At 47.0% G+C, this 25,130-nt stretch overlaps 1 protein-coding gene and 1 long non-coding RNA gene across 2 annotated transcripts; both read right to left on the bottom strand.

The window, feature by feature from the left end:
- Nucleotides 1-2,175: 2,175 nt before the first annotated feature.
- Nucleotides 2,176-23,356, bottom strand: LOC100276060 (Core-2/I-branching beta-16-N-acetylglucosaminyltransferase family protein). The gene is made up of 11 exons (NM_001365913.1): nucleotides 22,827-23,356; nucleotides 22,581-22,697; nucleotides 22,386-22,486; nucleotides 20,449-20,520; nucleotides 5,093-5,174; nucleotides 4,916-4,996; nucleotides 4,240-4,284; nucleotides 3,363-3,428; nucleotides 3,140-3,289; nucleotides 2,617-2,745; nucleotides 2,176-2,519 (listed from the first exon to the last, which is right to left on the bottom strand). Exons 1-11 carry the CDS (start codon nucleotides 23,127-23,129, stop codon nucleotides 2,499-2,501), a joined length of 1,167 nt encoding a protein of 388 aa, NP_001352842.1. The 5' UTR covers nucleotides 23,130-23,356; the 3' UTR covers nucleotides 2,176-2,498.
- LOC103635465 (uncharacterized) lies at nucleotides 14,971-20,023 on the bottom strand. The gene is made up of 5 exons (XR_002264135.2): nucleotides 19,529-20,023; nucleotides 19,347-19,457; nucleotides 16,770-16,913; nucleotides 16,430-16,665; nucleotides 14,971-16,345 (listed from the first exon to the last, which is right to left on the bottom strand). It is a non-coding gene; the product is annotated as an uncharacterized lncRNA (long non-coding RNA).
- Nucleotides 23,357-25,130: the final 1,774 nt, after the last annotated feature.

Here is a 25,130-nt window from a genome sequence, read left to right as displayed (position 1 = left end):
TAAAGTTGGGTGTCTATCCTGAGTGTGAGCATTCATAGTTGTGAACTTGTGATACTATTGTTTAACTTGCTGCAAAGACTACTTTTACTTGCAATTGGTTCATAAAATGGTCTGGTGCTTTAGGAGGTCTGCTCCCATAATTACTTATACTTAAGATCTAGTGTTGTTCTAAAGTCTAAACCAAGGAGCAAATGAAGAATTATATGTAGTTAGCAGTTCGTGCGACTCATTCACCTTGGATGGATCGGCTGGTCCTGGCATTCTTTTGACACTGGACACTCAAGGAGGTGCTTGCCTACTAAGAACTATTCCCATTGTCTATTACTTGGGTGCTGAGGCAACTAATAAGAAATAAGCTTTGGGAGGAATCCATTAGCTATCTTCACTAGACGAACACAGATGGCGTAGATTTAGGCAAGGATTTTTGAGATAGAATAGAAAGGATCAAAAGGGCTCTCTCATCTCCTATTTGTTTGAGCCATTCATTATAGTGGTGGTGCCGCGAAGGCAGCTTAGCACTCTAATCCTTTTGAGTAAGGAATTGTAGCACGGGCAGGCAAGAGACAACCTAGCGAACTAAAACATCTTATTATAGTATAGTATAGTATAGTAGAGTAGAGAATTTGGCGTTGCCACATAAACATATAAGGTTGTGGACCAACTATCTGGCATAGAGGGAGAAAAAAGCAGTGTGCCTTCTACTCATCGCCCAATGGGTACTCGACCGACTTCAATTGGTTCACGATGTGGTTGAACTCGCTTATCGACGAGGTACTTTAGGCCATTTTGAGGAGCCGGCGGAGGAGATGAAGTTTGTGTGAACTAACGGGCGAAAGCTATATATAAATATACTGAAATGCAAGAACTGTTGTTTTTAGCAATTGGAAGTTGGGGAAATCGCTCAGTTGGTTAGAGTGCTGGCTCTGGGAATCCACGGATCACACCACACTCGGACAGTTCACCCGTTGTCTTAGGGTCGACATGCCACTAAGATGCCTCTAAACGACGTTGAGACGAAGATAAGTGAAGAAATAGGTCGAGAGGGCTAAACCAAGGCTAGATTACTCCTACTCCTAATAAATGGAAAACAATACAATTAAGGTAAATATAATAAATAGGTTTGATTGGATCGATTGTAGGGGTTTTAATCAGTCATACCCCTTCGTTTATATAAGGGGGGTTACAAGTCGGTTCCCAAACAAATCATGTAGAGTTGGCTAACAAATCCCGCAAGAAATCAGAAACTCTAATTGATTCTGTTCACGCGCGAACTGTTCGCGCCATCACGGCGAACCATACAGACCGTGAACTGTCCGAGACCTAGGGTCAGACCGTTTGTCTGTCAATTTTGGTGCTCAACACTCAGTTTTTGTAAAATGAGGCCCTCGTTAGAGTGATTTTGTTTTGGCCATGGAGCCCTATATTTTAAGATGCATCTTTCAAGACTCACATTGGAGCTGCTCTTAAGAGAAAATAAATAGTTAAAGATTAAGAGGAAACGGGGATAATAGTTAGACCATGAATAATATTATTTAGAAAACAAATCATGTTAAGAGAAAATAAATAGTTAGAGATTAAGAGGAAATATGGATAGAGCTAGGACCCGAGAATACTATAATTGCTTGATAATTTTTTATAATATAAAGCTGTTATTGAAGGTTGTTTTATTTACAACCATATTGGAGTTCCTCTTGAACATGCACTAATGGTACAATCAGAACATATCTCCTGGACCCTGACTCCCTGAGTTCAATTGTACGTAGTCAATTAAACCGGTACCACAAGACCAACTTTTTTGCATTTTAGCCTCTTTTGAAGTTTTTTTTGCACAACTATGCCATTTGCAGTTTCATTTTAAAAAATGGACCCCAACCTCGGCGCCATCATCATTGGCGCCGAGGTAACGCACAACGATGCCAGTACCATTGGCGCCAACTTTTCCTACGTGCGTCATCGTCATTGGCACCGAGGTAACGCACAGCGACGCCAGTACCATTAGCGCTAACTTTTCCTACATGTCAGACGATGTGGCAAGTCCCAAAGGGTCAGCATCATAGATCTTGGCGCCGACCCCCCTTGAGGGCGAGGTCCGGCGCTATCCAGAAGACACTCGATTCGCAGCTGTGCCACCAGAAGACACTGCGATGCGTACAGTAAAATGAATATGGGCAGTATGAGAGAACATTTCTTCATAATTTTGCCGACAAGTTTTCTCAGGACTCCACGACCAACTGGTCGACTGATGTTATAATGCTGAGTCATGTGTTAATGGACGTGCTATCCTAGGAAATAAAAGGAACGAAGATAATTCTTTACAACATGTATCGTGCCTTTCTATGAAGCAACAAAATAATATATGATAATCACACACTGAATAAAAAGAAAGTCCTGTTATTTTGTGTCTTTTCCGTGGTCCCGTACCTTTACATTTGTGTGAACTGAAATATTCTCGAAAGGTGAAACAATCAAAAGGCACTTGCATCTGTCACTAATATTCATCACTTTGAAGCTATCAGTGACTGCACAAAACAAAATTAAAATTACTGTAAGCAAAGGACTTTGCTTTTTACTAGGCCAACGCACACAAGAAGTGAAAAAGAAATGACATGGACTTACTGAATCAAGAAGCTTCAGACCAGCTCCACGTGTAAACTTCCTGGCAAAAAGGAAGCAGGGGGCTGGCTTTCCATTACTTGTACACCACTCCCTTCTATTTTCGGTCTCGTAATATATATTATCAATATCCTAAAAGTGAGAAGAATAGATCCTCAGCAAACAGCAAGAATCGATGTTGATAACCCTGTTACAAAAGCATCAGCCTTCGAAAAAGACATGTTTGAGACATTTGTTTAAGACATTGGTTCTTCGATTGATGAAGTATTTACCACCACAGGTGTTACGGGTTTAAGACACCCCACCTCCTTTTCCTATAAAAGGTGCTTGTTGCTTTATTCATTATAGCAAGTGATGTGACTGCATTACTTGTCAAATTAAGGCAAAACAAACCTAAATACAAAGGGTGATGGACCCTTTAGTTTCCCCTTTAATTGAGCATAAAACAACCCTAGCCATTGTTTTAGCAAATATATATAAGTCCTAAACAAAAATAGTGTCCAGATTTGGAAAAAAAACTATATACCTTTATAGATTTTATAAGTCTTGTAGTAGCATCAGAGACTTTATATGTTACAGGATGCCACCCGCGTCTTTCACGATCTTTAGAAGCTGAAAGATCCCATGCACTATGTGTTACTGATCGCCGCGTAAGTTCTTCTTCTAGACCACTTTGCTGCATTGCAGAAGAGCTGAATGATCAGAGAACTATGCAAAGAATATTGTTATGATCAAGATCATTGACTTACTGCAAGCAACGTCTGAACATAGTGCTCATCTGGTATGCAGTTATGGGCTTTCCATGCCTCCGCAGGCTGCAAAAAAAGAGAAGATAAATGACATTTAAATAAAAATAATTATCAACTGATTTTCCCTTGTAAAATACTATAATGTAGACACAAATAAATGCAAATATAGAGTTTGGAAAGTATTTTGATGTACAAGCATAATACTGTCACTATTTTATTTTGGAACATCAAAAACTAAATTATATAATTCTTAGGAAGTTTGAATTTACTGTAGTCCAGAAATGTAACCATATTAAAAAAAACTAAAAAAAATAATGCAATTATTTTGGACTAGGTTGTTTCAACATAGCCAGTCCAAGTTGCTGGTAATTTAGTTTTTTAACATAATCATCGCACATGCCCCTCAAGCAGATGACAATGAGTCTATGAGCCAATTCTGGAGGAGGCCTAGATGACATGGTTAGAAGTGTACCTACCAGGGGCACCTCTTTTCATAGGAAATCTCAGTGGTAAGGTAAGCACATCTAATGTAGGGTTTGAGGTGGCACATGGGGGTTTGGGTAAAAGTACCTGAAACATAAACTAGAGTTAAGATTCCCTACTCCCTAGAATTACTATTACTGTCATTAATGCCCTTTTGTATTTTTATTATGTTTGATGGAGATGTTTTTTCCATGTTGGTGGCTCATGCTAGGTTCCATCCCAAGCTCACTAAAACTTGTTTGGGACTAACAGGCTGTCAGGCTCTGCTGTTGATGATTATGGGATTTGAGATATACATTTTTATAAGTAAAAACTGCTAAAATGGCAATCCATAAATCATGCCATGAATAAGAAAGGGGATTGTTCAGTAATGTACAGAAATGTTTTTACTTACAATAGGACGATCCCAATCCCGCCAGAACTCTGGCAAGGGTCTCCTCTGCAGTATACAGAAATATATAATTGGTCAATATTAGAAATTCAATAGATAAAAGAGGTTAATGTAAATAAGACGAGGACTCAAAATTTGAGAACTGATGCTCTAATAAAAGTGGATTGATTGTCACCATAAAAGGAGAGCTACGAATATTTTTTCTATAATAGACGTTTTTAAGTGCTGATGGTGCCAGATACAGCAGTTGCCACACTTAACTTTTCTAGTTCTTTTGAGATTGTTGGAAATATAATAGCAGCTCAAGCCCTGTGAATTATGCATGCTTAGTTGCTTACATAACATGCAAAAACCTATCAACACTAATAGAAAGTTTTCAATATCTAATATCTGCTCTCTTTTTTTTCTCGAATGACGCAAGAGATCTGCGTGCCATTTCATTAAGAAAAGTAGAAACAGGATTGTCCAGCAAGGCCGGACAGAGTATACAACACCCACAAACACCCTTACATACCAACCTGAAAAACTAGATAAAATAGGAAGAATAACCTGAAACAAGACCAACAGCAAGCTCTAAAGAAAAATATCTGCTCTCTTGATTGCAAATTAAGTATTAGTAAACAATGTAACCTTACTATTGTTCTCAAACTTATCGGCATACAAATATTGAGATATATACCCTGCAATGCTTCTGGAATTCTGGTAACACCACTTCATCATCAACCACAACCTCAGCATGCTTTTTAATTAGCACAGCCCACTGGAAACAGTGTATGAATAAAAGTTCAGTGGTAAAGGCATCAGAATTAATTATCAAGCAATGTTCAGTCTTTATTTATAATGGTGGAAGGACCACCTGTGAGCCTTTTCTCCAATTCTCCACTGGGATAACTGGGTCCATTCTTGGGTTGTATCTCCCTGCCTTTGTATCAGCAAAACTGCAACCAGCATAATACAGGGCGAAATAAATAGACAACAAAAATTACCCTTCAGTTCAGCTGTCACGTCCAGACATTACGGCCAGACTGCGACGCGCACAGCAGGCGCGCGTGAACAGGAAGGCAGGGAAAGTGGCTAACTAGGAAAGAGAGATAGCTTCCTATTATTAGCTCCTAAATTAGTGGGCTGATTCCTTCCATTATTAGCTCCTAAATTAGTGGACTGATTCCTTCCTATTATTAGCTCCTAGATTGGGGGGCTGTTCCTTCCTTTTTATTAGTTACCAAAGTAGTGGGTCTTTCCTATTATCAGCTCCTAAATCAGTGGGCTGAGGGCTATATATATCCTTGTAAACCACAGCGAGGAGCCAAGCAATAAACTATCTCCTACCCTACTACTATTCTCTCAAGCATGCGGTTGAGGTGCTGATCCTCACCGGAGAAAACGGATGGCGGCTACGAGCTACGTAGTCGTGGTCCGGCCAGTCAGGGGTTTGACGCCCTTGACAACCTGGTATCACGATCCCGGCGATCCTCGCCTGCGCCACCCATTTCGCCATCATCAGTCGTCGACCCTTCTTCACCAGGCTCTACCAATTCCTACGCCGCGCCGACCATGGGGGATGACCTCAAGACCACCGTCGAGAACCTCGCCAAGGCCGAACAAACCCTCCAAACCACCGCCGAGGCCAACGCCAGGGCAATCCTAGCCCTGACCGCCGAGCCGTCGGCGTCCACAGGCCATCGCTAACCGCCCGACGAGCACCAAAATGATCGCCCGCCCAGGTTCCAGAATCTGGATTTCCCGCGCTACGATGGCAAGTCTGACCCGTTGATCTTCATCAACCGTTGTGAGTCATATTTCCATCAACAGCGAACCATGTCGGAGGAGAAGGTATGGATGGCTTCCTACAACCTCGAGGACGTGGCCTAGCTGTGGTACATCCAGTTGCAGGAGGACGAAGGAACACCGCGCTGGGGCCGCTTCAAGGACCTCCTCAACTTGCGGATCAGGTCACCCCTCCGCTCGGCGCCGCTGTTTGAGCTAGCCGAGTGCCAGCTCCGGGACCATGGAGGAGTACTTGAACCGCTTCCAGGCCCTCCTTCCTCACGCGGGTCGGCTAGATGAGATCCAGCGCGTCTAGTTGTACACTGGCGGTCTGCTGCCGCCGCTGAGCCACACGGTCCGCATCCACAACCCGGAGTCACTCGCGGTGGCGATGAGCCTGGCGCGCTAGATTGAATTGATGGAGATCACCATGCAGGCGCCGGCTCCATCTCGCCCAGCCCCGCGCAGTCTTCTCCCGGACCCGGTGCCGCGCCTAGCACTCGTCGCGCCCCCTCAGCCGCTTGCACTCCCAGTGCCACCGATCGACGCCCCCCCCCCCCCCCCCCCCCGGCCCTCGGCGGGCAACCAGTGGCGACTGACCCCAGAGGAACAGACAGAGCGGTGGCGTCTTGGGCTTTGTTTTAACCGTTACGAGAAATACTCCCGTGGCCACAACAGATTTTGCAGGCGCATTTTCTGCGTTGACTGGGTGGAGATCGACGACGCTGAAGACGTCACAGCAGGGGCTGACAAAGAGGCACCTTGCTTCTCCCTACAGGCCCTAGCAGGGGTGCCCATGGCGGACACCATGTAGCTCGGAGCCACGTCCCTCGTCGCTCCTCGATTCCGGCAGCACGCACAACTTCATCTTCGAAGAAGCAGCGTTAAGCTCCGGCTTGCCGCTACGACAGCGGCCACGTCTCACGGCCATGGTCGCCAATGGTGAGCGGGTCACCTGCGAGGACGTCACCCGCGACGCACCCCTCCTCATCGTTGGTGCCTGTTCCCGACGAACCTCTTCGTCATGCCACTAGTCGGGTACAACGTCGTCCTCGGCACCAAGTGGCTCGACGCGCGGGGACCCATCATCTAGGACCTCGCTCGCCGGCGCATGTCGTTCCAACACGAGGGCCACACCGTTTGCTGGCAGGGCATGGCACCGCCGACTACGCCGCGCATCCAAGCAACTGTGGCCATGGCCACGAACCGCCTTCTCGACGGGTTGTTGGGCGCCTTCGCCGAGCCAACCGGTCTACCACCAGCCCGGGGTCACGACCACCGCATTATCCTCAAGCCCGATGCTTCACCGGTGGCGGTGCGCCCATACAGGTACCCGGTCGCCCACAAGAACAAACTCGAGCGACAGTGCGCTGCCATGACAAAACAGGGCATCGTCCGCCGCAGTGACTCACCGTTCTCCTCGTCGGTCCTCCTCGTCAAGAAACCGGACGGGTCATGGCGATTCTGCGTGGATTACCGCGCCTTGAATGTGCTCACCGTCAAGGACGATTTTCCCATTCCGGTGGTGGACGAGCTTCACGGCGCGTGCTTCTTCACCAAGCTCGACTTACGTTCGGGTTACCATCAAGTGAGGATGCGGCCCGAGAATGTGCACAAGACCGCGTTCCGTATTCATGATGGCCTGTACGAGTTCCTAGTGATGGCGTTCGGCCTCTGCAATGCGCCGGCCACATTCCAGGTGCTCATGAACGATGTTCTCCGACCGTTCCTCTGTCAGTTTGTCCATGTCTTCTTTGATGACATTTTAATCTACAGCAAGACATGGGCCGACCACCTGCGCCATCTTCGTGCCATCTTATCTAAGCTTCGGCAACAACAACTCTTCGTCAAGCGCACCAAGTGTGCTTTCGACGCCACCTCGGTCGCGTACCTTGGCCATGTCATCTCCGAGGCGGGCGTTGCCATGGATCCGGCCAAGGTGCAGGCCATCCATGAGTGGCTGGCTCCTCGGTCAGCTCGAGCGGTCCGCGGCTTCCTAGGCTTAGCGGGACACTATCGCAAATTCGTGCACAACTTCGGGACCATCGCCACGCCCTTGACTGCCCTCCTTACGAAGGAAGGTTTCGAGTGGTCCGACGCGGCAGCAGCGGCCTTCGATGCCCTCAAGGCGGCTGTCTCCTCCGCTCCGAACCTCGCCATTCCAGACTTCACCAAGTCGTTCATCGTCGAATGCGATGCTTCCTCGCACGGCTTCGTCGCGGTCCTCGTCCAGGAGGGCCACCTGGTGGCATTTTTCAGCAGGCCAGTAGCGCCACGACACCGCGCCCTCGACGCCTATGAGCGCGAGCTCATCGGCCTTGTCCAAGTCGTCCGCAACTGGCGGTCGTACCTCTGGGGTCGTCGCTTCCTCGTCAAGACCGATCACTATAGCTTGAAGTACCTGCTCGATCAGCGCCTCGCGACGATCCCTCAACATCATTGGGTGGGCAAGCTTCTGGCTTCTGGGCTTCGACTTCACTGTCGAATACAAGACCGGAGCGGTGAACATGGTGGCTGACGCCCTCTCCCGCCGCGACACACCTGAGGAAGGGACTGTATTAGTCCTGTTGGGGCCACATTTCGACTTCATCACGCGTCTTCGGCAAGCACAGCTCACCAAACCGGCCCTTACCGTCATCCACGATGAAGTGCGTGCGGGCTCCCGTGGAGCGCCATGGGCGGTGATCGACGGCATGGTGCAGTACGCAGGCCACCTCTACATCGCGCCTGCATCTCCCCTCCTGCAAGAGGTTTTGCGCGCGATGCATGAAGATGGACATGAATGGGTGCGGCGAACTCTCCACCGGCTCCGACGCAATTTTAATTTCCCTAACATGAAACAGGTGGTACAAGACTTTGTTCGCGAGTGTGTCACATGCCAACGCTACAAGTCGGAGCACCTGCATGGCTGCATCCTGCCGACCTACTCTGTAACAACCTGAATTTGGGGTATAAAAATTCTTTTCTAATATCCCTCAAATTCAGGTGTTACTTTCTTGTTACTCTTTCTTTTCGCTCCTTTATTCATCTCTTTCTAAGTAATAGGGAATTTTTTTATTCCGATTATAGCTGTTAATAAAACCCTAAGGGAATAATGATTGATACATCATGCTGGAAATATTTGTTTTTGTCTGATGTGTTGCTTTGATGTGTTTCCATATAATATGTTGCTCGTTATTGTAAATAAATTTGATAGCATGAAATAGAACAAGAAAAGGAAAAACATAAAAAAAGGGAAAGCCTCCCTCGGCCCCCCTACCCGGCCTTTTTTGTGGCCCAGCGCGCCCTTCCCGTGGCCTGCCTCGCGCCCGCGGCCCAGCAGGCCCAACTCACACCTTCCCCTCCCCCTCTGCGCGCCAGCCCAGCGACCAGACCCGGCCAGCCCACGCGCGTGCGCGGCCCGCCCGGCGCAGTGCGGCCCACCCCCCCCCCACCCCCAAACCCTAGCGCGCGGGCGCGCCCCAGCCGCCGCCGCCATCGCCCGTGGGGCCCGCTTGTCAGGGCGGTCTTCCCCAACCCTCTCATGCGGTCATGCCTGACGCCCACGTCGCCCCAAAGCCGCGCCCCCATTGCCCCTCTCCCTTGCGCTCTCTCTCCCTCCCCAAAAACCGTCACCACCACTGGATTCGTGCTCCCGCCGAGGTGTCGTTGTCGTTGTCGTGCTAAGGTTCATCGCCGTGGTGAGCCCTCCTTCTCCCTTCCCCTCCCTTCCTCTGCGTTAGTCGCGCGGCCTGGCGTGCTCACCGCGCGGTCTGGCGCGCAGTCCGGCGTGCTCGCGGTGCGGCCTGGCATGCTCGCCGCGCGGCCTGGCAGCCACGGCCTGGCATGCTTCCGGCGAGCCTGCAGCGCGGTGCGGCCAGCATGTGGCCGTCGTGGCCAGCCCCAGTGCGGCTCGCGGCCCGCGGCGCGCAGCCAGCGAGGCTCGCGGCTAGCCCGACGTGTCCCGCGCGTGCGGCCTGGAGTCCCCTGCTAGCACGGCTCGCTGCCGGCGCGACTACAGCGTGATCGGTTCCCGTCCCCGCCCGTGTTCAACTCGCCGAGCCCGTTGATATACCCTTTGACGTAGTAGCCTACCACCCCTGCGCGTGCACGTTCGTGTCGCTCACCTCATCGTTGCTCGCGCGTTGCACTTTCAAAGTCATCGCGTGCCGTTCGCGCATTTTGCGCATGCCGTTCGCACATGTTGACGCGCGTCATCGCATGCACTGCGCACCCCGCTTTAGTGTGTCGTGCGTAGAATCACTCACGTCAATTAAGTTACATAATTAAACGATGATTAACCGAGTATTAAACCAATCGGAACTAAGTGTTAGTTCTATCGATGCATGCGATAAATACCTATTATAGTGATTTTGCCATTTTAAGTGTTGCATTTAATATTTGTTTAGTATAAATACGACATAGTTTAGTAATATTCACACGTCGCACCGTTTTCGCATGTCGCGCGTTGTTTGCGTGTCACCGTTATTCGTTCGCGCGCGTGCTGTCCACGCGCGACATTAAACGGTTCACTTATAATGGCTCAGGTCAGTTAATTAGCTGTTTGGGTAATCGTTCGCTATTAAAATAGTAATTCAGTCGAAACTAAGTAGTAGTTTTAATCTACATTTAATAAAGGTAGATTAATATAATCATGTCGAACTAAATGTTATAGTTAATACCTGTTTGGCGTAAACGTTATAACTTCTAGACCGTAGCTTCGACCATCGCGTTCCTTATCCCCGCGTAACCGTAGAAGTGCTCTCTTATTTTTATAATGCTTGTTTTGGTAATATTTTATCTTGTATGGTGTAATGTTCTTATGCAAGTATATGTTTGCTTGTGTCTGTTTGTATTCGTTGCGCGTCGCGAATAGATCGTGAGTTGTTTCCAAGCTTCGAGGAATCGACAATCAAGCTTCAGCGACCAAGAGATTGAACTCTTCGAGTTCTACGAGGCTAAAGACCCTGAGCATATGTTTGGTGAAGGCAAGTGTCCCCTGACCTATTGTGTCATATTTACTTTATAATTCATCAACCCGCATACCATGATCAACCTAAGGATTGACTAGTATTCTGTTTTCCTGTCCTTGTTTACCCTTTGGGAATTGATTATTATGATTAGTTCTATGCTAGCACTTTACTTTAATCAATGAACATGATGAGATACAATGATGATACTATGGTTTTATTCTGGATATGATGATATACTTGTGGCATTTTAGGGGACTCGAGCGGTTTCTCAAGTGCCTCTCCGTAAGGACCTGTTCGTTGGATGACCGCCCGGGAAAAACAGTGCAACCATGAGGGTGGTATGGGACGCCCTTAGCTAATTAATTAGAGGAACTGAGGTGTAATTCGCTTTGTCGTCGTGCCGTCAATGGGGCTCGGTGTATGCGGCTCACTCTGTCGAGGGTGGTTTGCCCCATGGGGAGGAGTGCAGTACATTTAGGAAACCTAACGGGCGGCTACAGCCTCAGGGAATCTTTGTAAAGGCTTCGTAGTGAATCCCTGGCCATTCACCTCGGAAGTGAATAAGGGTCTTGCAAGCCCGGGCTACAGAGGGAATCATGGCTCGTGGGTAAAGTGCGCAACCTCTGCAGAGTGTTATGAAACTGATATATCAGTCGTGCTCGCGGTTATGAGCGGCCAAGGGAGCTCCATTGATTAGAGACACAATGATCAGAGATGCTTTGGTTATAGATGATGATGATGAGGATAATGATGGTTTTGATTAGGATTATGATTATGGTTTCTGGTATTCTTTCTGTTTGGAAAGAGTACTTTTGGGTTAACAACTTGGGTTAAATGCTAAAACCTGGCTCTCTACTAGTAATAATTACCTGACCAACTAAAAGCAACTGCTTTCAGCCTAGCTCCACATAAAGCTAGTCCACCTCAGCCAAACAGGACATTTGCTGAGTACGTTGATGTGTACTCACCCTTGCTTTCACAAAACACCAGATTGCCTTTGGTGCAATCTATGCTCAAGTAAAGAAGGTGTCGAGGTGGATCTCCAGGAGTTCCAGGACTTCGTCGAGTTCGAGGATTAGGCTAGCGACCTCCCCCAGTCAGCTGCTTGTGGTGGGTTGTTTACGTTGGCTACGTTTCGATTCTGTGTACTTTGATTTATATTATGTAAATGGCTCTAGTTTGTAATATTATTACTTACTCTTTATTGTTATTCGAAGCATTGTGCTAGTGAGTCATTTATGTAATCGCTGTGTTACGTGAATTTCTGATCCTGGCACGTACATGGTTCGCATTCGGTTTACCTTCTAAAATCGTGTAATGATCTCGACTTCTGAGGTTGTATGAGTGGGTAGTAGGGCGAGGCCTTGAGGATTGAGGGCGAGAGGGAGCCGTGCTGGCGCACGGCTGAGACAGAATGTGGCAAGGAGCAATACTCTTCTTAGATTGATCTTTGCTAATCCTCCTAGGTACAAACTAAGGACTTTATATAGTCCAGTACAGACGCACATAAACTGCTGCCGCCCCTATTTATTCTCTAACAAACTCCTACTATTTCTCCTTTGATATCTAATCTAAACAAACTTATCCTTATCCCTCTTATCTTGATCTCTTGGCGTGGCCTGGCCTATGGGCTGCTTGGGCCGCCTTTCATATGTTTTACCCACCATAACAAACCGGGTGTGACATCCTCCCTCTGCCAGTGTCACAGGGCGTGTGGTCGGACATCGCCATCGACTTCATCGAGGTGCTCCCTCGCGTGCGGGGCAAGTCGGTCATCCTCACCGTGGTCGACCGGTTCAGCAAGTATTCCCACTTCATCACGCTTGCTCACCCGTACTCCACCGAGTCCAAGCTATCTTCGTCGACATTGTCCGCCTTCATGGAGTGTCGCAATCCATTGTGTCAGACCGCGAGCCGATCTTCACGTCGACATTCTGGCGCGAGCTCATGCGTTTGGTGGCCACCAAGTTACACATGACGACTGCCTTCCACCCACAGTCGGATGGGCAGTCCGAGGCGGCTAACAGAGTCATCATCATGTACCTTCGCTGCCTCACGGGCGATCAACCACGTCATTGGCTGCAATGGCTCCCATGGGCGGAGTTCATCTTCAATATTGTGTACCAAAGCTCGCTTCGGGACACCCCGTTCCGGGTCGTCTATGGGCGCGACCCACCGACCATCCAGTCCTATGAGCCGGGAGACACACGGGTGGCGGCCGTTGCCAAGAACATGGAAGAACGCCAGGAATTTCTCGCCGATATCCGTGCTCGTCTCGAGCAAGCTCATGCGTTTTAGAAGCTTCACTTTGACAAGACCCATCGTGTTGTTGCGTACAAGGTCGATGATTGGGTGCTGCTACGACTTCATCAACGCCCGGTTGCGTCGCTGCCCCCGGCCACCTCCGACAAGCTCAAGCCACGCTACTTAGGGCCCTACCGCATCACTGAGATGATCAACGAGGTGGTCGTCCGCCTCGCTCTCCCGCCTCAGGCTCGCCTACACGACGTGTTCCATGTGGGCCTCCTGAAAAAGTTCCATGGCGCTCCGCCAGAGGCTCCCCCGCCACCTCCACCGGTCCACAACAGCGCCATTACTCCAGAGCCGGAACGCGTTGTCCGTCGGCACGTCGCTCGTGGCGTCGAGCAGGTCCTGGTCCATTGGAAGGGCCACTCCGCTGCATCAGCCACCTGGGAAGATGTTGAGTCGTTCCACGCCAAGTATCCAACAATTCAGCTCGGGGACGAGCTGCCTCTCGGGAGGGGAGAGATGTCACGTCCAGGTGTTACAGCCAGACGTACAGGAGGCGTCGGACACGGGATGTGCGACGCGCAGCGGAGCGCGCAGCGCACACAGCAGGCGCGCGTGAATAGGAAGGCAGGGAAAGTGGCTAACTAGGAAAGAGAGATAGCTTCCTATTACTAGCTCCTAAATTAGTGGGTTGATTCCTTCTTATTATTAGCTCCTAGATTGGGGGTTGTTCCTTCCTTTTTATTAGTTACCAAAGTAGTGGGTCTTTCCTATTATCAGCTCATAAACTAGTGGGCTGAGGGCTATATATATATATATATAGGGACGAACTAATGGAAGCCCAGGGCTTCCATTAGTATCGGGAAGCCCCAGCCAATTAGACGGAATCAGTCAGAGCGCAGGTTTGTTCGGCGGTTTATGGTCTGGTCGAACCACAGCGTAAATCATAAGACAAGAGATCGTAAACCCTTGTGTATTTTAGCGTAAAATGATATACGCGATAAAATCGCGAACGATAACTGAAGCCTCCCGAAAATATCGCCCAGCATGCACGTAAGCAGAAACGCGAGGCATAAATATGTACATACAATTGCGTAACTGGTTGCATATACTTCAGTAAATATAAATCTGTTTCAACAAACCGCGATAAATTCTCTCGAGTTGTTATCACCAATCCGACAATATCTCCTGGCATGCAGGAACAAACTTTATAGTACGTAAATCATAAGACAAGAGATCGTAAACCCTTGTGTATTTTAGCGTAAAATGATATACGCGATAAAATCGCGAACGATAACCGAAGCCTCCCGAAAATATCGCCCAGCATGCACGTAAGCAGAAACGTGAGGCATAAATATGTACATACAATTGCGTAACTGGTTGCATATATTTCAGTAAATATAAATCTGTTTCAACAAACCGCGATAAATTCTCTCGAGTTGTTATCACCAGTCCGACAATATCTCCTGGCATGCATGCTAAGATCGGTTTATGATTGTTGAGTGATTAGTTTGGTTTGCTAGAACCGCCTCTATGTTGAAAAAAATGCAGAACAGAGGATAAAGTATATGCAACCAGTTACGCAATTGTATGTACATATTTATGCCTCGCGTTTCTGCTTACGTGCATGCTGGGCGATATTTTCGGGAGGCTTCGGTTATCGTTCGCGATTTTATCGCGTATATCATTTTACGCTAAAATACACAAGGGTTTACGGTCTCTTGTCTTATGATTTACGCTGTGGTTCGACCAGACCATAAACCGCCGAACAAACCTGCGCTCTGACCGATTCCGTCTAATTGGCTGGGGCTTCCCGATACTAATGGAAGCCCTGGGCTTCCATTATTTCGTCCCGCTCTAGGGCTTATTTTATAGACGCCCGAACTGGCTTAACCAGATGGCACGTCTAGCAATGGCTTCCCGAGTTATTAGAAGGGCATATATATATATATATATATATATATATAGTTTATCTATTAAGAGCCCTGGGCTCTATATAACTGTAGAGAGCCCCAGCCCACGTCCGATCACTTTTTACGCAAGCGAACAGATTTATCGTAAACGGAAACCCATTTTAGCGTAAACAGAGTAACAACCACGAGCCCTACATGTTTACGCTATTCCATTCTTCCGTTTATACATAATAGTGATTTAGCATAACTACTCCAGCCGACCCACGTTCCAGAAATAAAGGAATGGGCCCACTACCCCACTTCCCACGCGGTCAAACACTTCTATACCCTAACCCCCGCGCGGTCAACCATCCTGGCCGACTCGCCGCGTTTCTTCAGCGGTCGCCTGGGCGATTCTTGTTCATCCGCCGCCGCCAGCCCGTTTCGCCGTCCTCCATCGCCGCACGCCCTCAACATTAATCGCCGCCGCCGTTGACAGCATCGTCGAGCCGCTGCCGTTGTCAATCTTGCGCGCCCCGCGTCACATTGGCTCGCGTCCGCGGTCGCTATGTCGTCCGGATTCCAAGGTGCTCGAGTTGATTTTTTAATTTTATGCTTTACAATGCAACTTCCTAATCTCTTTCCCCACTCCGGCAGTGTGAATCGCTTTCATTTGTCTCCGCGCGAACTCAACCCTAATAGGCGCCGCCGTTGACAGTGTCGTCGAGCCGGCCGCTGCTGTCAATCCTCCGCCACCGCGTCCTATAGGTATTTCACATGCCCACCAACGGTCTTCATTGATCTTACTGTTCTTGTGCGATTATGGTTCAGTTATTTATCATAGAGCTTTAGGTTTGATAAAGGTTCACGGACCTGTTCTTTTAGACTCATTGTATGCTCAAATTGTGTGGGTGAAGATATATGCAATGATGTGAATTATACATACCTTTATGAAGTAGGGGTTGATATTTTGATGTGGAAACAAGTGTAGTGGGGAGGTTGAATTATGTACCGTGATAGACCGGACAGGCCCTTGGGCTTCCTTGTATGGGTAACTTTCTGCATTGATAATTCTACTGTTTCTCATAATGTAGTCTAGGGCCTCGGAGCATGATCCATGTTTGCATCCAAAGTTCCTGAGGTTGTTTCCATCTATTATGTGTTGCTCAGAAAGTTTTATTAACTCCTTGTTTCGTATGAAGTGAGCTGCCTATATGAGACCGGTGACACCAAATGCCCAGCATGAACCTAAAGAACAAATTACAAGCTCAGGTCTAATAGTGTGCGCTCAGCAACTATGCATATAAGTTACAGTAGCGAATTGCTATGTACCGTGATAGACCGGACAGGCTCTTGGGCTTCCTTGTATGGGTAACTTTCTGCATTGATAATTCCACCGTTTCTCATAATGTAGTCTAGGGCCTCGGAGCATGATCCATGTTTGCATCCAAAGTTCCTGAGGTTGTTTCCATCTATCAGGTGTTGCTCAGAAAGTTTTATTAACTCCTTGTTTCGTATGAAGTGAGCTGCCTCTATGAGACCGGTGACACCAAATGCCCAGCACGAACCTAAAGAACAAATTACAAGCTCAGGTCTAATAGTGTGCGCTCAGCAACTATGCATATAAGTTACAGTAGCGAATTGCTAATAGGTAGTGACATTGCATGCTTACCACAGTCTCCCTGATCTTGTATTGGTGTCACAGCTCCATAGGTACTCCAATTGACAAATGTCGGGAGCATGTCAGGACCTGGTGGTCCAAATGGGACATCTATACCAAAAGGAGCACCGCCGCCACGAAAAGGGGCGCTAGGTCCTATAAGATGATAACATAGATATCTTTAGAATAAAGTAACAAAAGTATGGACAAATTAAGTCCCAGCCTCAGAATGAAGCAGTGACAAACCTAGCATAGACTTATAATGGGGAGGACACCGATAAGACGATTAGTTGCAATTAGTAGTTTATAACCGATTGGCACCAAGGAAGTAATAAGCTTGACTAACAGATGACTAGATAACATTGTCCAGGCAGATTCCATTCCCTTTTGTTTTTTCCTTTTTGAAGGCTATAGTCCTACAGAAATGGACAAGTTGTGAGGTAAGGGTTTCTAGTGGCTCACACAGCTGTGCAACCCAGTACCACGCTGCCAACAACAAAACAAAAGTTGGACCAGCAGGATTTCCTCCCCTAAATCGACCATAAACCACAGAGAAAGAGAGAAACCTGCCATCTATCCACAGAGAAAGAAAAGGCAGGGATGAGAATGGCGTGTTTGCCCTCTTTAGTGGCTCTGAACAACAAGATACAATCCCTTTTTTATCCTCTGTTCTGCATTTTTTTTCAACATAGAGGCGGTTCTAGCAAACCAAACTAATCACTCAACAATCATAAACCGATCTTAGCACATAGCTAACAGCCACAAATCAAACCAATCCAAACTAGCTGAAAGCAAATGATTAGCTCGGGGTGACTTGGCCATATGTGCTTACGGCGCTGCGAATTTTTGCGAACACCTGTTTTTTGCTCACATAGGTCTTGCTGACAGAATCATTTACAAAAAATACCGAGTTTTTTCTATTATAACACTTGTTTTAACAGGTTTCTCCCTTATAGTATTTTTAATGTGACCTTCTCTATAGTAGTATTTACAAGTGCTATTACTCTTTAAAATAGTATTCTCACCTCTTTTTATTATTTCATTTTCCTTTATTTTTCCCTTCTCCTAAACTTACTGTATTGCCCCCAATCCCCATCACATCTGTTCGTTCGTTTCTTGATAGCATTCGGGGTTCGTGCTGGGCATTTGGTGTCACCGGTCTCATAGAGGCAGCTCACTTCATACGAAACAAGGAGTTAATAAAACTTTCTGAGCAACACCTGATAGATGGAAACAACCTCAGGAACTTTGGATGCAAACATGGATCATGCTCCGAGGCCCTAGATTACATTATGAGAAACGGTGGAATTATCAATGCAGAAAGTTACCCATACAAGGAAGCCTAAGGGCCTGTCCGGTCTATCACGGTACATAGCAATTCGCTACTGTAACTTATATGCATAATTGCTGAGCGCACACTATTAGACCTGAGCTTGTAATTTGTTCTTTAGGTTTGTGCTGGGCATTTGGTGTCACCGGTCTCATAGAGGCAGCTCACTTCATACGAAACAAGGAGTTAATAAAACTTTCTGAGCAACACCTGATAGATGGAAACAACCTCAGGAAGAAACCCTTACTTCACAACTTGTCCATTTCTGTAGGACTATAGCCTTCAAAAAGGAAAAAACAAAAGGGAATGGAATCTGCCTGGGCAATGTTATCTAGTCATCTGTTAGTCAAGCTTATTGCTTCCTTGGTGCCAATCGGTTATAAACTACTAATTGCAACTAATCGTCTTATCGGTGTCCTCCCCATTATAAGTCTAGGCTAGGTTTGTCACTGCTTCATTCTGAGGCTGTGACTCAATTTGTCCATACTTTTGTTACTTTATTCTAAAGATATCTATGTTATCATCTTATAGGACCTAGCGCCCCTTTTCGTGGCGGTGGTGCTCCTTTTGGTACAGATGTCCCATTTGTACCACCAGGTCCTGACATGCTCCCGACATTTGTCAATTGGAGTACCTATGGAGCTGTGACACCAATACAAGATCAGGGAGGCTGTGGTAAGCATGCAATGTCACTACCTATTAGCAATTCGCTACTATAACTTATATGCATAGTTGTTGAGCACACACTATTAGACCTGAGCTTGTAATTTGTTCTTTAGGTTCATGCTGGGCATTTGGTGTCACCGGTCTCATAGAGGCAACTCACTTCATACGAAACAAGGAGTTAATAAAACTTTCTGAGCAACACCTGATAGATGGAAACAACCTCAGGAACTTTGGATGCAAACATGGATCATGCTCCGAGGCCCTAGACTACATTATGAGAAACGGTGGAATTATCAATGCAGAAAGTTACCCATACAAGGAAGCCCAAGGGCCTGTCCGGTCTATCACGGTACATAATTCAACCTCCCACCACACTTGTTTCCACATCAAAATATCAACCCCTACTTCATAAAGGTATGTATAATTCACATCATTGCATATATCTTCACCCACACAATTTGAGCATACAATGAGTCCAAAAGAACAGGTCCGTGAATCTTTATCAAACCTAAAGGCTCTATGATAAATAACTGAACCATAATCGCACAAGAACAGTAAGATCAATGAAGACCGTTGGTGGGCATGTGAAATACCTATAGGACGCGGTGGCGGAGGATTGACAGCAGCGGCCGGCTCGACGACACTGTCAACGGCGGCGCCGATTAGGGTTGAGTTCGTGCGGAGACAAATGAAGGCGATTCACACTGCCGGAGTGGGGAAGGAGATTAGGAAGTTGCATTGTAAAGCATAAAATTAAAAAAATCAACTCGAGCACCTTGGAATCCGGACGACATAGCGACCGCGGACGTGAGCCAATGTGACGCGGGGCGCGCAAGATTGACAACGACAGCGGCTCGACGATGCTGTCAACGGCGGCGGCGATTAATGTTGAGGGCGTGCGGCGGTGGAGGACGGCGAAACGGGCTGGCGGCGGCGGATGAACAAGAATCGCCCAGGCGACCGCTGAAGAAACGCGGCGAGTCGGCCAGGATGGTTGACCGCGCGGGGGTTAGGGTATAGAAGTGTTTGACCGCGTGGGAAGTGGGGTAGTGGGCCCATTCCTTTATTTCTGGAACGTGGGTCGGCTAGAGTAGTTATGCTAAATCACTATTATGTATAAACGGAAGAATGGAATAGCGTAAACATGTAGGGCTCGCGGTTGTTACTCTGTTTACGCTAAAATGGGTTTCCGTTTACGATAAATCTGTTCGCTTGCGTAAAAAGTGATCGGACGTGGGCTGGGGCTCTCTACAGTTATATAGAGCCCAGAGCTCTTAATAGATAAACTATATATATATATATATATATATATATATATATATATATATATATATATATATATATATATCCTTGTAAACCACAGGGAGGAGGCAAGCAATAAACTATCTCCTACACTACTCCTATTCTCTCAAACCTGCGGTTGAGGTGCTGATCCTCACCGGAGAAGACGGAACGGCGGCTACGAGCTACGTAGCCATGGTCTGGCCAGTCAGGGGTTTGACGCCCTTGACATCAGCTGCAAGCCTGTAGCTTGCTGTGCAATTCATCTACGGGATTGAGGTACAACCAAAGCAAAGATATACCATAATTCATAAAGGGGAAAGGGCTAAAATGAATTTACAATGACATCATACAAGACTGGTATAAACAAGATCAAGAAATGTACCACAGTATTTGGATATTGATTCATGATACCTGTCTACAAAGCTGGTCGATGACGACATTATGTAGTCGTAAGTATAGCTGAAATTGTATAGTGGTACACAGCTGCCACAGAGAGAAGATCCTAGTAAGCATGAATCAAAATTAAGATCCAAAATTTATCAGCGACGAATGAAGAAAAGAAGGTCAAAATAAGATTAAAAAAGGTGTGCAGCTGTTGGCAGCAGCATACATAGGAATCAGAAAATGAATATTAGCATAAATGAATTGTTTTTCTACTTTCTGCAGATCCAATACAAAGCAGTAGTACAATATGTAATAATGCAACTGACATCCAATGGTCAAGCAATCAGTTATAGGTGTAGCTTATTTCACATAATCTTTGTGATTGTAAGATAATATTTTGAGATAATGGCATAAACACTCAAATAACTCTGGTACACAAGTGTAAAGCTAATTACCATGAACCTTCCACAATAATTTGTACTCCCTCCATTTCAAATTATAAGACGTTTTGGCTTTTATAGGTACATTGTTTTTATATGCACTTAAACATACACTATGTCTATATACATAATAAAAGCAATGTATCTAGAAAAGCCGAAATTTCTTATAATTTGGAGCAGATGAAGTACTTGCAAAGCACCACCAGTTTATCAGTAATATTATGGTTCTCCTTTGTACAGTAAGACATATTGTTCCCAGAAAATATATTCAATATGATCTTGAATGACAAATGTTGATATTTGCCACTTGACCTGATACATTGACTTCCTTATTTGCAAATGCAAAAAAAAGCTTGAGATACTTGAAACAAATCAAATCCTCAACCGCCACCGGAACAAATAGAAATAGAATTTGGAAGAAAATGTAAATGTTGTATCCAGGTCCATTGGTGTTTTATCTTATAATTCAGTAGTAGTTAAACGGTGGGCTCTTGTGAAAAAAGAAGATAAATGGTGGGCTGTCAGGCAACAAGAAAAGGTTTTTTCCCACTTGCTCCCAGTGTTAGTGTTGAAATATAATATAAGTGAATTGCACACCTCTTCCCATCAGCTTAAGCTTTTGGGTTGAATTGATTGGTGCATGCAACTTAATATGGTATTAGAGCTAGAGGTCATGAGTTCGAATCCTGGCTAGCGTAATTAAATAAAATAATTGTTGTTCGCTCCTATTCCACGTCTGAGACCCGAGAGAGGCTCGACGTGAGGGGGAGTGTTAGAATATAATATAAGTGAATTGCACACCTCTTCCTATCAATTTAAGCTTTTGGGTTGAATTGGTTGTTGCATGCAACTTAATAGTTAGTATCAAAACTAAATACTTCTCCAAGATGGTTCAAACTGCTTTGCCAACTTTATTGCCTTTCATGTTACTGAAAACTGAATACGAGGTTGACACTGATTCAATGAGCGCATGCACATAACAAAGTGAACACGGCCTAGATGCAAAAACGTAGACACTGCTTTAAATCAGAATTTTTTACTGTACAACCCAAACAGATTTTGATCTACTCTTATAAGAAGATGAAGTCATTTTACTACATTAATGTTTTTCATCTCATGTATGGATTGTTTCCTTTATGCTTGTTTCTGGCCTCCATAAGGAGGTCCTGTATTCGGGTCCTTTTCCGACCCTATTTCTTCTTACTTAATAAAATGAGGCGCAGTTCTCCTGTGTTTTTCGAGAAAAAAAATGTTTTTCATCCCATGTTCATCACCATAGCATACAACAAAATTGCAGGCTAAAAAAGGCTAGTTATAATGCTTGTCTAAAAGACTTAATTACTTCCTAGAACCAACTGAACAACCCAAGATTACAGTTACACATGCTTGATTATATAATTATAGATCCAAAAGAGCACTACAACTTGAAAAGTTATTGCCTTCAACCCCAGATAATATTCTATACACAAATCATATGACACAATTTGGACATGGCATTCTCAGAAATGTGTTTGAAGAATGTACCTGTCAGATACAAAAACAAAGCGGTCATTGAGTGGATCCTTGAGAGCATGGCTGAGCAAAATGCGCTCAGCCGTGATCATGCTCGCCTCCCCCCAATCCACCTACAGCAAAGCACGCAAGCCACGTCAGCAAGGGCACACGTAGTGATGACACAATTACGTTCCACCATTCATCATATGGTGCAAATGTCCCAACCTGGATGCTATCGTTGACCTGACGGTTGTAGAAGAATCGGGATCGAGTGGTGGCTCGTGTGAGCACGAAGCCCGGCCGCGAGTGCACGAGGATGGAGAACCTCCCCTCCTTGTCACCCTGATCAGGACACAAAACATCAGTCGTCTGCGATTAGGATCCGCACAAGCATTCAGCGGCAGTGGGCAGCAATGGCAGAGCAATGGTGATAGAAACAAGAGTGCATTTGAGTGGGATTCCGATCCGTACGCGGAAGAAGGCATCCCAGACGAGTTCGAGCGGGAGGCGGTTGCGCGCGATGAAGAGGAAGGCGACCTTGGAGTTCCCCGGCGGCAGCGGCGCCTCCTCGACCTCCGCCTGCGCCTCGGCAACTCTTGCTTCCGCCGCCGCCGCCGCCGCCGCGGGCTCCAGCGGCGTGGAGGAGCCATGGAGAAGCAGGAGGAACAGGCTGCTGAGGCAGAGGCAGAGCAGCAGCAGCAGCAGCAGCGCCGCCGCGCGCCTGACCCGGCCGTAGCCGTAGCCGTAGCCGTAGCCGAACCTCCGCGGCTTCATCCCGACGGCCGAGGAGGCTGGCCGTGGCCACCGCCGGCCCGCGGACTCTACCTCCGCGGCATGAACAGAGCGGAGTCAGGTCAGGTGAGCGCAGTGTGACTGCGTAGCGTAGCCGCGCAGATCTATCGGCTCCCGTCAATCTCGCGGGTGGCGTCGCCTCGTGATCCCGGGAGGGGAGAGGAAGAGGAGGTGGGTGAGAGCGGAATCGCAGTGAGAGTGTGGTGCGGTGGCGGGGGTGGATCGATCGAATCTTGGGCTTGCTTGCCGAGGGGACGAAGCGCGCGGCACGCGCCCACAGTGGCGAGTCTGTACTCTATACTAGTGTGGTGCGGATTGCCGACGTGCCAACTAACCACCAGCCACCGGTGAACACACTTTTGCGGCCGCGGTTCCGTCAGTCAGAAAAAAAAACTTCCTTCGAGATTTGCCAACTCATCTTATTTAAAAAAATAGAGAAAAAAAACAAAATTATACTTAGAATATATTATATGCTAAACAATATCACATTAAAAATTAACAAAATTAAGAAAAAAAATTAATAAGACGAGCCTGTCAGTCAAAATTAGTATAAAAAGTTAAACAAATTATAAATTTGATTGAAGGGAGTAATAAAATGTATCAGAATTTGACATGTGTTATTTGGATCCCTACCTCTCGAAACGAGATAAATAGGTTGTTTAACGGTTTGCTCAAATCAAATGTTAGTGCGCCAGGAATCAACATCCTGGTAGCATGGATGTCGCTATCGTTAGTGTCTAAGAATGTTTGTGGCGTACAACATCGACTTAGGCATCCTACTCTCACCAAAATGAATTGTGTGGAATGGGACTCACACGAGGTGCTTGTAGTAGGGATTACAAGCTGAGCGGGAGAGGGGAAGTCCCCAAGTCCTTGGAACTGATTGAAGCAAGTGCCAATACCGAAAGACAAGAGAAACTACCAAGTGTTCGCCTGCCTCCCCTTGGAGGAGTCATGACTGCCCTATTTATACACCTAGAAGATGTACGTTGTTGAGCCGGGAGCCGTTACGCTACCAAGGGAGATGTCTTGGCGTCCTGTGGGCGACACGACCTTGTACTGTGTTGTTGACTTGAATCTGCCATTTTCACACTGAGAGCCGAGGCCGAACCCGAGGGGTTGGCCATACGCCCGAGCCCCCATGGGAGGGGTCATCCATACCGAAGTGGTTGCAACAGAGCCTCGGTATGGGAAAAAGCCTACTTACGGGATGTGTCAGCTCTTCTGTGTTGGATGACGTTGGGTGTCCTTTGTTGCAGATATCGATGTCAGAGCCAAGCTCGGGCGAGGCGGAAGTCTTCCCGAGGCGATGGTCGAGTTCTCCCTGACGTGCGCCATAGTTAACGGAGTGGTCGTCTGCGGGATTCGTGGTGGAGCAGGTAGCCGAGGCCTAGCTCGGGCAAGGCGAAGATGGTGCCTGAGGGCGAGCTCCGCGTCGGGCGAGGCGGAGATGGCGCCCGAGGGCAAGCCCAGCGTCGGGTGAGGCGAAGTTTTGTGCCTAAGGGTCTGTCTACTCTTCCGTCGTATTAGGTGTCCCATCCAGGGATGGCAGGCGACATGCACGCACAGTGGTGCATGCATAATCATGTTGTTGCGCCCGAACGTGAACATTGTCTTGTTGCCACTGTGCTCCTATGTCACTGTGCAGGGTAGGTATGCGCATTAAATGCGGGTGTCCCCCATTGGCCTTCGAGTGTGCTTTATCCCCCTTGTCTAAGACGGGCTCGGGCGAGACGGATATGGTGGTTCTAGGGCAAGGTGTCCTTAGGTGAGGCGGATACAGGGGACCTGAGTTGTGAGAGGCTCGGGCAAGGCAGAGACTTGCCCGAGGCGGAGGTTTCGAAGGTGTCACACCCGGATTTAAGGGATAAAGTCGGGTGCGTCTCATATGCGCGCCAAAGAAGAACATCACATATAATGACAAAGTGTATAGAGATAAATGTCACAAATATCATTATTACATAGCGGAAGTCTTACAATAAT

The sequence above is a fragment of the Zea mays genome, chromosome 8, assembly GCF_902167145.1.
Source record: "Zea mays cultivar B73 chromosome 8, Zm-B73-REFERENCE-NAM-5.0, whole genome shotgun sequence".
In the NCBI taxonomy this organism is placed as follows: Eukaryota; Viridiplantae; Streptophyta; class Magnoliopsida; order Poales; family Poaceae; genus Zea; species Zea mays.
Note: the sequence above shows the minus strand (reverse complement) of the source record. Positions and strands in the feature narration are given on the sequence as shown.